Source organism: Delphinapterus leucas, chromosome 5, assembly GCF_059928025.1.
Source record: "Delphinapterus leucas isolate spDelLeu-1000000601 "Yukka" chromosome 5, BTC_Dleu_Yukka2, whole genome shotgun sequence".
Taxonomy (NCBI): domain Eukaryota; kingdom Metazoa; phylum Chordata; class Mammalia; order Artiodactyla; family Monodontidae; genus Delphinapterus; species Delphinapterus leucas.
Window position 1 is genome coordinate 64,955,368 of NC_143133.1, and position 13,173 is coordinate 64,968,540.

The 13,173-nt window shown below is 39.9% G+C and overlaps 1 protein-coding gene and 1 long non-coding RNA gene across 2 annotated transcripts in view; one reads left to right on the plus strand and one right to left on the minus strand.

Annotated features, from left to right (window-relative positions):
• The window catches only part of LOC149749139 (uncharacterized), a 72,713-nt gene extending 67,651 nt beyond the window's left edge, over positions 1 to 5,062 (minus strand). The window contains exon 1 of the long non-coding RNA XR_016393266.1: positions 4,565 to 5,062. This is a non-coding gene — a long non-coding RNA (uncharacterized LOC149749139). The remainder of the gene's footprint in view (positions 1 to 4,564) is intronic.
• Positions 619 to 13,173, plus strand: part of NSUN7 (NOP2/Sun RNA methyltransferase family member 7) — a 67,489-nt gene continuing 54,934 nt past the window's right edge. The window contains exon 1 of the mRNA XM_089911834.1: positions 619 to 5,609. Within this exon, the coding sequence (XP_089767960.1) occupies positions 5,282 to 5,609 (328 nt within the window). The 5' untranslated portion in view covers positions 619 to 5,281. The remainder of the gene's footprint in view (positions 5,610 to 13,173) is intronic.

Genomic DNA, 13,173 nt, shown 5'->3' on the forward strand with positions numbered 1-13,173 from the left:
TATTTTTTTCCTATCTGCTTTCACAACAGTTGAATCCACGTACCTATCTCTATGGTTACTTCTGTATGGTGCTCACTGAAATCCGATATGCTTCCTTTTAGCCCTCCCCAACAATACTTTAAGTCCACAATGAGTCCATAAACCAGCAGTAAAAGGTAAGGAGGCAGGATTATACACATGCTTAGAGTAAATAGTAACCATGAATTCATCGACCCACAACTGCTGGCCTAAGCTTTACTTTGGGGATAGAGACTCTCATTAAATCTTGTTTTCAATACAGTGAGCTGTCACTTACATTGATCTATCATTAAAAACGAAACAAAACAAAACGAAAAAAACAAGAGCTCCTCAAATTATAGTTTGAAAGACAGTAGTATTTTAAAGTTTATAGCTAGCTTTTACCTCACATTTTCCACAGATTGTACGGTGTACTGCGTGGTGCATAATAAAATATATCATGATCCCTAAAACATCTTCACATTTATAACCTTCTGTGCAGGTATGTGTGTATGAAAGAGTGATATTTTGCTCTTTCTGAAAATAAAAAGCATCTGGGAATAAAAAGATATAATATATAATAAAATTTAAAAGATATGATAAAACTATTTTAGAGTGTGTGTATTGTTCAAGTTGTGAGAGTAGAAGGATGGCAGAAGGGGGGGTACAGAGCTGTACATAAATATATATAATAAAAATTGAAGGGTGTCCAAATACAAGTATATCCATCAATTTCTTGAGGGTAAGGTCCCGGATCATTCTATACACTCATTTAGTTTACCTCCAAGGCTGAGCAAAGTGTGAGGTATATGGTAAGAATTTAATATATACCTGTTAAATGAATGAATGAATGTGCATATGCATGCACAAAATGTTATGAGAACATAGAGTAGGGAACGCTTGACATTGAGAATAATGGAAATGAGTGAACTGGTGGGTGATGGGGTCAGGGGGTAGAGGTTTGTAGCAGATTGCTACTAATAGTTCCCCAATATCCATTCTCCCCTTCTTCTCTAGCAATAGTACCCTTCATTTCTAGCTGGACACATTTGCCAACCTCTTTGCTGCTAGGGATGTCATGTGACTGGCCAACGGAAGGTAAGCAAAAGTTATGTGTGCACCTTTCAGGTCATGTCTTTGAAAGTAATAGGCATGTCCTTCCTTTCCTCTTTATTCCTCTAACCACTGGCTGGAAATGGACATCGTGGTAAGCCATCTTGGGCTAAGCTGACAACGGCAAACCCTTCAGATGCATTCTAAAATAGGAGTCTGGGCCCTGACAACTTTGTGGAGGAGAGCCACTATGCCAACAAGACTTTATGTGAGAAATAAACTTCTATTTTACTGAAACCAGTGGTTATTTTGAGTCTCTGTTGCGGAGGCTAAATTTACATCCTAATACAAGTGTCAGGAAGGCTTTTACAAAAGGTGATGCTTGCACTGAGTTTCAAAGATTGAATAGGAGTTCACCAGGTGGACAAAAAGGGAAGAGCATTCAAGACTGAGAGAACAGCATGTGTAAAGATATGGAAGTTTAAGGAGTGACTTTAGGATGCCAAGCAATGATGTTTTAAAGGCAGTTTGGGACTTCCCTGGTGATCCAGTGGTTAAGACTCTGCACTCCCAATGCACGGGGCCCAGGTTCAATGCCTGGTCAGGAAACTAGATCCCACCTGCTGCAACGAAGATCCTGCCCAAGGCAACAAAGATCCCACATGCCACAACTAAGACCCAGCACAGCCAAATAAATAAACACATAAATATTAAAAAAAAAAAAAAAAAGGCAAACAAAGGCCAGATAACAGAAGACCCTGTCTGCCTTGCTGAAAAGCTGGGTTTTGTCCTGGTAGACAAGAAGATACTGTATGGGAGGTGTGCTGGAGAGTGAAAAGATTAAAGTCTCACAACTCACAATAAGGTGGGATAATTAATCTGTTTTGTAGGACAGGGAACAAAATCTAAAGGATTTTTTCAAGTCAGGGATAGAGGTGGAATTAGAACCAGTAGTCTTTTAATTATACCAGAGTTTTTCCAACTGTGTGGTCTTTGGGCTGACTACATCAAAATCAGCTGGGTTACCTGCTAAAATTGCTAACTCCTGGGTTCCACTCCAGATCTACTCAGAATCTCTGGGGGTAATTCCAGGAATTTGCACTTTTAACAAGGGTTTTAGGTGCGTGAAAGTTGAAAACCAATGACTATACCAGTCTACCTCAAACATATCTCTATTTTACTATTCCAGTAAAAGTCTTTAAGATGCTAGTTCAGCAGACTAGCTTTCTCTGTAATCTCATACCTTCTAGGATCTAAAGATTAAAAAAGGTGCTTCATAAATAAACCTTATAGAGGGGGAAAGGAGGGACTAACTACTGAGCTACTATTGATATTTTCCAGACAGTCTTCTCGACACACATCATTCCACTAAATCCTCACAAACATCCTCGAAGGTAGGCATTACTAACTCCACCTTACAGATGCAGAAACTGAGGCCAAGGGATGTTAAGGACTCACCTAAGGTTACACAGATATCAGTTCATCAAATGCCAAAGTCTATCCCTTCCTGTTTAACCCACAGAGGAAGGACTAGTGAACACAATTTGGAATTCCTGAGTGACCATAACTGATCTTAGTTATGTAAATTATGTTTCTTTTCCAGATTGGACCACTTTTACAAAGTAGATGAACAAAATCTGAGATTCCTAACCAGTAGCCAATAGAGTTATTTAACGCAAGTATATTTAGCATGCTTTTTGCTGAGTTTGGGGCTTGGACTTGCAAGATTTTCATGTGACTTTGCTTGAACTTAGTACAAAATGAAGAACTTCACTCAACTTGCAGGCTTTGGTTTTTGCTTTATGGAGAAAATGGAGACCAAGTATCTAGCAGGTTTTTTTTTTCTTTTAAGTAGATATTAGCAACTTTTATTGATTTTTAAAATGATTTTGACTTTTTTCACTTAAAACTTGATACATAATTTGTGAAGTTCCAAAATCCAACGCCCATTTCTATTTTACTGAAGACTTTCCTAAACCAAGCAAGAAATGTGGAGTACATATATGTTACATTTCATTGCATGACCTTTATATATTCACATTTGCATTAGTTCATTGAATTTTACTGTAAGAAAAATTTGAGTGCATACAAAAAAGCTCTAGATATTCTGACTGGCAGTAAAATCAGTAGGCTACCAGACCTATTGAAATCTGCTGGAGAAGTTTCAAAGTAGCAATACAAATGGTGTACATTAGAGGAAAAAAAGCCATCTTTTCCTTTCCAGTTTTAGAACATGCACTTTGGAGATAACAGGCTAAAAGGCTATCAATGAAGTGTTTAAAATGCACATAAACTCAATAGAAGATTTAAATCTCATTCATTTTGTTTTTATTCTAGAAATTAAGAGGGTATTTTTCCACTACCTTTAAAAATGAGCACAGGGCTTCCCTGGTGGCGCAGTGGTTGAGAGTCCGCCGATGCAGGGAACACGGGTTCGTGCCCCGGGACGGGAGGATCCCACATGCCGCGGAGCGGCTGGGCCTGTGAGCCATAGCCGCTGAGCCTGCGCGTCCGGAGCCTGTGCTCCGCAGCGGGAGGGGCCACAACAGTGAGAGGCCCGCGTACCGCCAAAAAAAAAAAAAAAAAAAATGAGCACAGCTCACTTTCTTTGATGCATTAGGATGCAGACTTCGCTCCAGGGCTCTCAAAAATTAAAGCAGCCATATTAAAACCCTTTGGGATGGTTTATATATAATCCCAGTTCCATTCTATAATTTGAAGGGTGGGGTGAATTTGATTTTTTGTAGGCCCATTTCAGCAGCATCCTTCTTTGCAGGCAACTCCTGGAAAGGAAGGATGCGGTCTTAAATTGGCAAAGGTCGTTACACAACTTGCTCTGGAAGGGTCCGTCTAATGTGATATCTATTGTCCTAAAAAGCGTGGAAATAAAGTCGACTAGTCCCTTTCTTTCCTTTTCTTCCGTAGTTCTACACTCATCTGGTTTTTTTTGGGTTTTTTTTGCGGTACGCGGGCCTCTCACTGCTGTGGCCTCTCCCGTTGCGGAGCACAGGCTCCAGACGCGCAGGCTCAGCGGCCATGACTCACGGGCCCAGCCGCTCCGCGGCATATGGGATCTTCCCGGACCGGGGCACGAACCCGTGTCCCCTGCATCGGCAGGCGGACTCTCAACCACTGCGCCACCAGGGAAGCCCCACTCATCTGTTTTAACATTTCCTGCGCCCCCGCTAAACTGGGTGTTGTCAGCGATACAAAACTGTTGCTTTCAAGGAGACCGCAGGGGACGTGTTGGGGAAAAGGGGCCACCTGTGAATCTGGGGAAGTCGAGGACGCTCAGGATGGCGCGGTCCAACTGTGCATGGGCCTTCAACTCCACGAAGGGCTGACACAAGCGTCCCGGGACGAGGGAGGAAGAGCAACTCGCTGAGAAAAAGTAGGCTCTGGTCAAATCCCGCGGGAACTGCCCTTCCCTCCGGCGGCGTTCCCTCCCCCACCTTGGTTGCCAAGGAGACCCGAGTTCTGGGCCGTAGGACTGCTACAGGCGGGGGAGGCTTACCTTTCCGCGGCCTGAGTCGACTGGTTCACCAGCCTCGCCCTCCACTGTGCTCCGCAGCCGCGTCCGTCAAGCGCGACAGCGCACGGGCGGGCGAAGCCCTGAGGCGCGTCCTCCCTCCGGGAACCGGAGCGAAGCGAGAGCCGGGGTCGCGACCGCCCTGCCCAGACCCTGGCGGGTGGGAGAGGCTCATTTGAACCAAACTGCTGGCGCGGGTCGCCGCCGTAGCCCCGCAGTCCGGGGCTCCCGAGGGCGCTGTTTCAGCCACCAGCCACAGGTGCCCGAAGTGCTTGCGGCTGCGGCGTCTCTGTCCCCAAAGCCCCGGGGAACCTCCGCCCTCTGGGGTGAGGGAGGGCTCGCGGGAGCCAGTGAAAGGAGCGCCCGAGGGGCCGCAGACGCTCCCAAACGGGCCTCGGTAAAAGTCTCGTCGCTTCCGAGGCGATTGAGAGCCGTCTCCACCCTTCTCCCTTTGTGAGTGTGTGGAGGTTTCGTTGGGACTTGCCCGGCTCGAAGTATGGGATGCTCGGGTCGGCCAGTAAATGCCACCTCTTGGTCTTTAGGGCCACACTAGGTGGGCCACCAAGTGTGGTCCTGCAGAAATAGTGATTTACCGAGATAATCTTTTCTTTTCAGAGACGATGCTTAAGGTACAAGGAAAACCATTTCCTGGGACATCTGAATTGTAATTCAAGCTTGAGTTACTACAGTGACGGGGCAAACATGCTTGACTCCGCCAGTGAAGTGGAGTTTTCGGAAGAAAAAACTACCGAGGAGATCTCCCAACTCTCTTATCTCCAACTCTCTTCCCTGGCGCTGTCAGGGGACACAGCATACAGCGAAAAAACCTCAACTGGTTTTCCCGAAAAAACTGGCTATCCGGACTCCGTTTACATTATGGCAGCGAACATTTTTCAGGGCATTCGATTCGAAAAGTCACCAGAGAAAGTCTTAATAAAGTATGGGAATGAGCCCCTGCCGTCCTCCACCGAGTCTGAGGATGAATCCTTTCAGCGTTTGTCCTATGAGCTGGCTTTCAGTGCCCTGAAGTGTGAGTAGTACCCGTTTTGACAGCACTAACGGAAAATAATGAGAGAATTTGTGGAGTGCAGTCCCCCTTCCTGCCCCCTCATGCACACACCAGGTTTTGTTTTTAGGCTTATGAATCTCTTTGGTCAGTTGCAAATGTCCGGGCATTAGGAGAGTTCCCCTGTACAACAAGCTCTTTCAGGCCAGAAACGTTTTTTTCTCTGCAGATTTCCCCGTGCCTAGAACCGTGCCTTGTCCTTAGATGGGTCAAAATTAAATCAAGTTAAGATGATCCGAATCACTGCCATTCGCTTTAATTTTGGAAACTTGTAAATTTATTTTTTCAAATTTTTGTAAAAGTCCCCTTTCTAACTTGCTGCCAGGATTTGAGGTGTAATATTGCAGATTTCCTCAATGGTGGGTAATGATCAACTTCTGAGTATGGAGTTGACTCCAGTACAGAATCAAATATTTTTACTGTGAGAGCAGTCAAAGGGCCTGGAGACATGTTTCTGTACTAGCTATAAACTATAATACAATATAAACTATAAAGTTTATATTGGTTTGGGTACTGAGTATTCCAAAGGAAGTTCCAGAAATGTTTGGAGTATTAGCAGCCTGGCTGAAATGATGAGCTTCTTAGAGACACCCAGAAAGGGCATCACTCATTTGCATATATTTCCTTAGTGTTAGTACTTACTGGGCCTTGTACATCCTTGCACAGAGGCAGTTAACAATTGTTCAGTGAATTTAAATGTCCCATTAATTACTCAGATACGAATGTATATTTTTGGTTGTCTGCAGAAATGAGGTAGCTCAACTCTGAAGCCAGGAATTTGCCATCACAGAGAAAAATTTATATGATGTTAAGAGGCAACTACTCTTTGGGTTTCATTTCTTTATTTTCTGCTTGTGACCTTTTTTTTTTCTTTTAAAATCTATCTTAGCCATTTTTCCCTCCTCCAGTTTAATCTTTCAGATTCTATTTCATCCCTTCCCTCCTCTTCCTTTTTAAAATGCAGATTTAAAGACCAACCAGAGTGTTGTACTTTAAATCATGAGTCAGGTGAACATTTGAACATTTTCTCCTTGCAACAATGAAATGCAGACTAGGCATTTATGTTGATTAGTTGATATTTTAATGGTAATGCCAAAATTCTATTATAGACAATTTTTTCCCCCGATAAGAATATTGAATCTTACCTTTAGAAATCAATTATAAAAACCTGAAATTATTCTTTGTAAAATTAATGCATTGACTAGATGGTCATGCTATAGTGATGTGTATGGTAGATTATCTTTTTCTTTCTCTTGATCTATATTTCTGTTTTATGAAAGGGTCTTGTGACTGACATTTTTTAATCTAGAAATTCCCATTTAGATAAATTATTGTCATAGACATTTATAAACCTACTTTTCCTTGAAATGTTCATTTTTATAAGTTCAAATTCTAAGATGAGATGGCTTTGGTTGTTTACTTGGTACAACTATTATTTTCTTCTTAATGATAATAATATCTTGCTTTAAGTTATCATCTGAATAATTTCTGAATGTTCAAATGGAATAAAACTAGAATTCCTAAGTTCAGTGGGTTTCCACGATAATTAAGAACCTGATATTTTGCTTTAAAATATTGGAGACTCTTATGCATTTCACTTTTGTCTTTTGTATTATCAGTGTTCTATCAATACTTTCACATGTAATATTTTGTAAACTCACATCTGGCTTATACAGTATAGGTTCAGGGAATCGTGGTTCAGGAAAGAAAACTGAGGATTTCTTCTCTAAGGTTTTATAGGAGCAGTAAAGCTGAAAAGGTTAATGTACAAACTAAAGAGAGCTTGGGTAATGGTCTCTTTTGTTTGTGAATTTGTGAACAGATAATTGGATCATATTACCATATCTTTTGAAGGAAGTATGAAGAAAAAAATCTATACAAATGTTAAGTGTATTTTTTTGGTTGTGTTTTATGTATTCCAGTTTTATTATTTGCCCTTTTGTTGATGTCCTTTGTGTATAAGGTATTTCAAAGCAGAGAGTATATTTTTCTGATTAATCTTTTAAAGGTTTAAAGGGCTCAGAATCATGTTTGTTGGAATGACCACCACTAGTCTCACTCTGCTAAATAACTGCAAGGTCAATTTTCTGCTAAAGAAGGTAATGAAGAGTAACCTATTCCTATTAAGTTTGACTTATGTCAAAGAAGTAGAGCCCTAGCAGCTAATTTATTTTTTAAAAGTATCTCTGGATGTTTCAAGGACTATTAAATATTAAAACAGAAGAAAAACTGGCGAAACGATTTCTTAAAAAAAAAATTAATGAACAACCCATTAAGAAAAAAAATTGAGGAAAGAGATGTTCCTGAAATTGTTGATCTTATTCCTGGCTTAATTCTGTCTCCACCCTCTCTAGTTGTAAATAGTATTTGATGACCTCTCAGTCCGAGGAACTGGCTGTGGCATTAACTTGGTCATTTCAAAATCATGTAACCTGTCAGTGAAAAACCTAGCAAATACTTAATATATGGTCTGGTTATGGCTTTGGGAATAAGTATGTGTAGTCAGGGATCCCCAAGACCACCCTCAAGTTCAATGATTCACTAGAAGGACTCACAGAACTCAGTAAAGCTGTTATGGTTACAGTTTACTACAATGAAAGGATAAAGATTAAGATCAGCACCAGAAAAATATACACAGGACAAAGTCCAGAAGAGACCAGGTACAGCTTTCTATTGTCCTTTCTCAAAGGAGTCTTACGGACAGTGCTTAATTCTCCCAGCAACAATGTATGACAACATCTATGAAGGTTGTCAAGTTTCCCTCCTTCCACAGATACAAAAACCCCATGTACCTATATTTATAATTATAAGAGGGCCTTGGCATTCTTTTTTTTTTAACTGAAGTATAGTTGAATTACAATATTCTGTTAGTTTCAGGTTATAGCTAAGTGATTCAGTTATTTTTTTTCAGATTATATACCATTACAGCTTATTACAAGATATTGAATATAGTTTCCTGTGCTATACAGTAAATCTTTGTTGCTTATCTATTTTATGTATAGTAGTTTGTACCTGTTAATCCCATACTCCTAACTTGTCCCTCCTTTTCTCCCTTTTCCCTTTAGTAATCATAAGTTTGTTTTCTATGGCTGTGAGTCTGTTTCTGTTTTATATATAGATTCATTTGTATTGTTTTTAGATTCCACGTATAAGTGATATCAGATAGTATTTGTCTTTCTCTGTCTGACTTACTTCACTAAGTATAATGTTCTATAGGTCCATCCATGTTGCTGCAAATGGCAATATTTCATTCTTTTTTTATGGCTGAGTAACATCCCATTGTATATATATACACCGCATCTTAAGCCAATCATCTGTTGATGGGCACTTGGGTTGTTTCCATGTCTTGGCTATTATAAATAGTGCTGCTATGAACATTGGAGTGCGTGTATCTTTTTGAATTAGAGTTTTCATCTTTTCTGGATATATACCCAGGAGTGGGATTGCTGGATGATATGGATCTATTTTTTGTTTTATTAAGGAACCTGCATATGGTTTTCCATAGTGGCTACAACGATATACATTCCCACCAATAGTGTACAAGGGTTCCCTTTTCTCCACACCCTCTCCAGCATTTATTATGTGTAGACTTTTTGATGATAGTCATTCTGACTGGTGTGAGGTGATAGCTCGTTGTGGTTTTGACTTGCATTTCTGTAATAATCAGTGATGTTGAGCATCTTTTCATGTGCCTGTTGGCCATCTGTATGTCTTCTTTGGAGAAATGTCTATTTAGGTCTTCTGCCCACTTTGTGATTGGATTGTTTGTTTTTTTGGTACTGAGTTGTATGAGCTGTTTGTATATTTTGAATATGAAGCCCTTGTTGGTAGCATTGTTTACAGATAATTTTCTCCCATTCCATAGGTTGTCTTTTTGTTTTGCGGATGGTTTCCTTTGCTGTTTCAAAGCTTTTAAGTTTGATTAGGTCCCATTTATTTATTTTTGCTTTTTTTTTCTATTGCCTTGGGAGACTGACCTAAGAAAATATTGCTACGATTTATGTCCAAGAATATTTTGCCTATGTTCTCTTGTAGGAGTTTTATGGTGTCATGTCTTATATTTAGTAATATAAGCCATTTCAAACTTATTTTTATGGATGGTGTGAGGGAATGTTGTAATTTCATTGATACAGGTGGCTGTCCAGTTTTCCCAACACCACTTGCTGAAGAGGCTGTCTTTTCTCCATTGTATATTCTTGCCTCCTTTGTCATAGATTAGTTGACCATAGGTATGTGGATTTATTTCTGGGCTCTCTATACTGTTCCATTGATCTATATGTCTGTTTTTGTGCCAATACCACACTGTTTTGATTACTGTAGCTTTGTAGTATAGTCTAAAGTCTGGAAGGGTTATACCTCCAGCTTTGTTCTTTTGCCTTAGGATTGCTTTGGCAGTTCTGGGCCTTTTATGGTTCCATATCCATTTTAGGATTATTTGTTCTAGTTCTTGAAAAATGTCATGGGTATTTTGATAGTGATTGCATTAAATCTGTAGAGTGCTTCACTTTAGCAATATTAATTCTTCCAATCCAAGAGCATGGACTACCTTTCCATTTTTTGGAATCATCTTCAATTTCCTTTATCAGTGTTTTACAATTTTCAGTGTATAGGTCTTTCACCTCCTTGGTTAAGTTTATTCCTAGGGTTTTGTTTCTTTTTTATGATGCAATAAACGATATAACTTTTAAAATTTTCTCTTTCATTGTTAGTGTAAAGAAATCCAACAGATTTCTGTATATTAATCTTGTATCCTGCTACCTTGCTGAATTCATTTATTAGTTCTAGTAGTTTTTGTGCGAAGACTTTAGGATTCTCTATATAGAGTATCATGTCATCTCCAAAGAGTGTAAGTTTTACCTCTTCCCTTCCAATATGGATACCTTTTATTTCTTTTTCTTATCTGATTGTTGGGGCTAGGACTTCCAGTACTATGTTGAGTAGAAGTGGTGAGGGTGGGCATCCTTGTCTTGTTCCAGAATTTAGTGGGAAGGCATTCAGCTTTTCACTGTTGAGTATTATGTTGGCTGTGGGTTTGTCATAAATGGCTTTTATTATGTTGAGATATGTTCCCTCTGTACCCACTTTGGTGAGAGTTTTTATTAGGAATAATGTCAAATTTTATGAGATGCTTTCCTGCATCTTTTGAGATGATCTTGTGGTTTTGTCTTTCCTTTTGTTAATGTGGTGTATCACACTGATTGATTTGCATATGTTGAACTATCCTTACGACCCTGGAATGAATCCCACTTGGTCATGATGTATGATCCTTTTTATGTATTGTTGGATTCAGTTTGCTAATATTTTTTTTGAAGATTTCTGCATCTATATTCATTAAAGATATTAGCCTATAATTTCCTTTTTTTTTTTGCAGTTTCTTTGTCTGGTTTTGGTATCAGAATGATGGTGGCTTCATAGAATGAATTTCACAGTGTTCTGTTCTCTTCAGTTTTTTGGAATATTTTGAGAAGGATCAGTATAATTTCTTCATTGTATGTTTGGTAGAATTCCCCAGTGAAGCCGTCTGCTCCTGGACTTTTGTTTGCAGGGAGTTTTTTTTTAAAATTACTAATTCTATTTCACGTCTGGTGATCTGTTCAAATTATCTGTTTCTTCTGGACTCAGTTCTTGTAAATCTTATGTTTTTAGAAACTGTCCATTTCTTCTAGGTTGTCAAATTTGTTGGCATATAACTGTTCATAGTATTATGATTTTTTTGTATTTCTGTATCAGCTGTTACTTCTCCTCTTTCATTTCTTATTTTGTTTATTTGGGTTTTCTCTCTTTTCTTCATGTTGAACCTGGCTAGAGGTTTGTTGAATTTATCTTTCTCCAAAAAACAGCTCTTGGCTTTATTGATCTTTTCTGTTGTTTTCTATTTTACTTTATTTTATTTTATTATTTTTTAAAATTTATTTTTGGCTGTGTTGGATCTTTGTTGTTGCACGTGGGCTTTCTCTAGTTGCAGCGAGCAGGGGCTGCTCTTTGTTGTGGTGCATGGGCTTCTCATTGCGGTGGCTTCTCTTGTTGTGGAGCAAGGGCTCTAGGAGCACGGGCTTCAGTAGTTGCACACGCGGGCTCAGTACTTGCGGCATGCGGGCCCTAGAGCACGTGGGTTTCAGTAGTTGCAGCGTATGGGCTCAGTAGTTGTGGCATGCAGGCTCTAGGGCACACAAGCTTCAGTAGTTGTGGTGCACGGGCTTAGTTGCTCTGCGGCATGTGGGATCTTCCTGGACCAGGGATCAAACCCATGTCCCCTGCACTGGCAGGCAGATTCTTAACCACTGTTCCACCAGGGAAGTCCCTCTGTTGTTTTCTTTTTTTTTTTTTTTTAATTTATTATTATTTTTTTTTGCAGTACGCGGGCCTCTCACTGTTGTGGCCTCTCCCATTGTGGAGCACAGGCTCCAGACACGCAGGCTCAGCAGCCATGGCTTACGGGCCTAGCTGCTCCGCGGCATGTGGGATCTTCCTGGACGGGGGCACGAATCCATGTCCCCTGCATCGGCAGGTGGACTCTCAACCTTCCCTGCGCCACCAGGGAAGCCCCCTCTGTTGTTTTCTTGATCTGTATTTATTTCTTTTGTGATCTTTATTATTTCCTTCCTTCTGATGACCTTAGGTTTTGTTTGTCCTTCTTTTTCTAATTCTTTTAGGTGGTTGGTTAGGTTATTTATTTGAGATTTTTCTTGTATCTTGAGGAAGGCCTGATTCATTGTGAATGTCCGTCTTAGATCTGCTTTGGCAGCATCCCATAGATTTTGTAAGGTTGTGTTTTCATTTTCACTTGTCTTCAGGCATTTCCTGATTTCTCTTTGATTTCATTGTTGACCCATTGGTTTCTTAGTAGCATGTTGTTTAGTCTCCATGTGTTCATTCTTTTCCTGTTTTTCTTTCTGTGGTTGATTTCTGGTTTCATACTGTTGTGGTCAGATAAGATGTTTCAAATAATTTCTGTCCTTTTAAATTTGTTGAGGCTTGTTTTATGACCTAGTATGTGGTCTGTCCTAGAGAACATTTCATGTGCCCTTGAAAAGAATCTGTATTCTGGTTTTTTTGGATGTAGTATTCTGTAGATATCAATTAAGTTCAACTGATTGTGTCATTTAGAACCTCTGTTGCCTTACCTATTTTTTGTCTGGATGATCTGTCCATTGATGTCAAAGGGGTGTTAAGGTTGGCTACTATTGTTGTCAGTTTCTCCCTTTATGTCTGTTAGTGTTTCTTTTATATGTTTAGGTGCTGCTGTATTGGAGGATTATATGTTAACGAGCATATTATCTTCTTGTATTGATCTCTTTATCATTATATAATGCCCTTCTTTGTCTTTCTTTATGGACTTTGTTTTAAAGTCTATTTTGTCTGATGTGAATATTGCTACCCCCGCTTTCTTTGTGTTTCCATTTGCATGAGCTATCTATTTTCATCCCCTGACTTTCAGTCTGTGTGTCTTTCACCCTGAAGGAAGTCTCTTGTAGGCAGCACACTACGGGTTCTTGTTTTTTGTTTTTGTTTCTTCATCCAGTCTGCC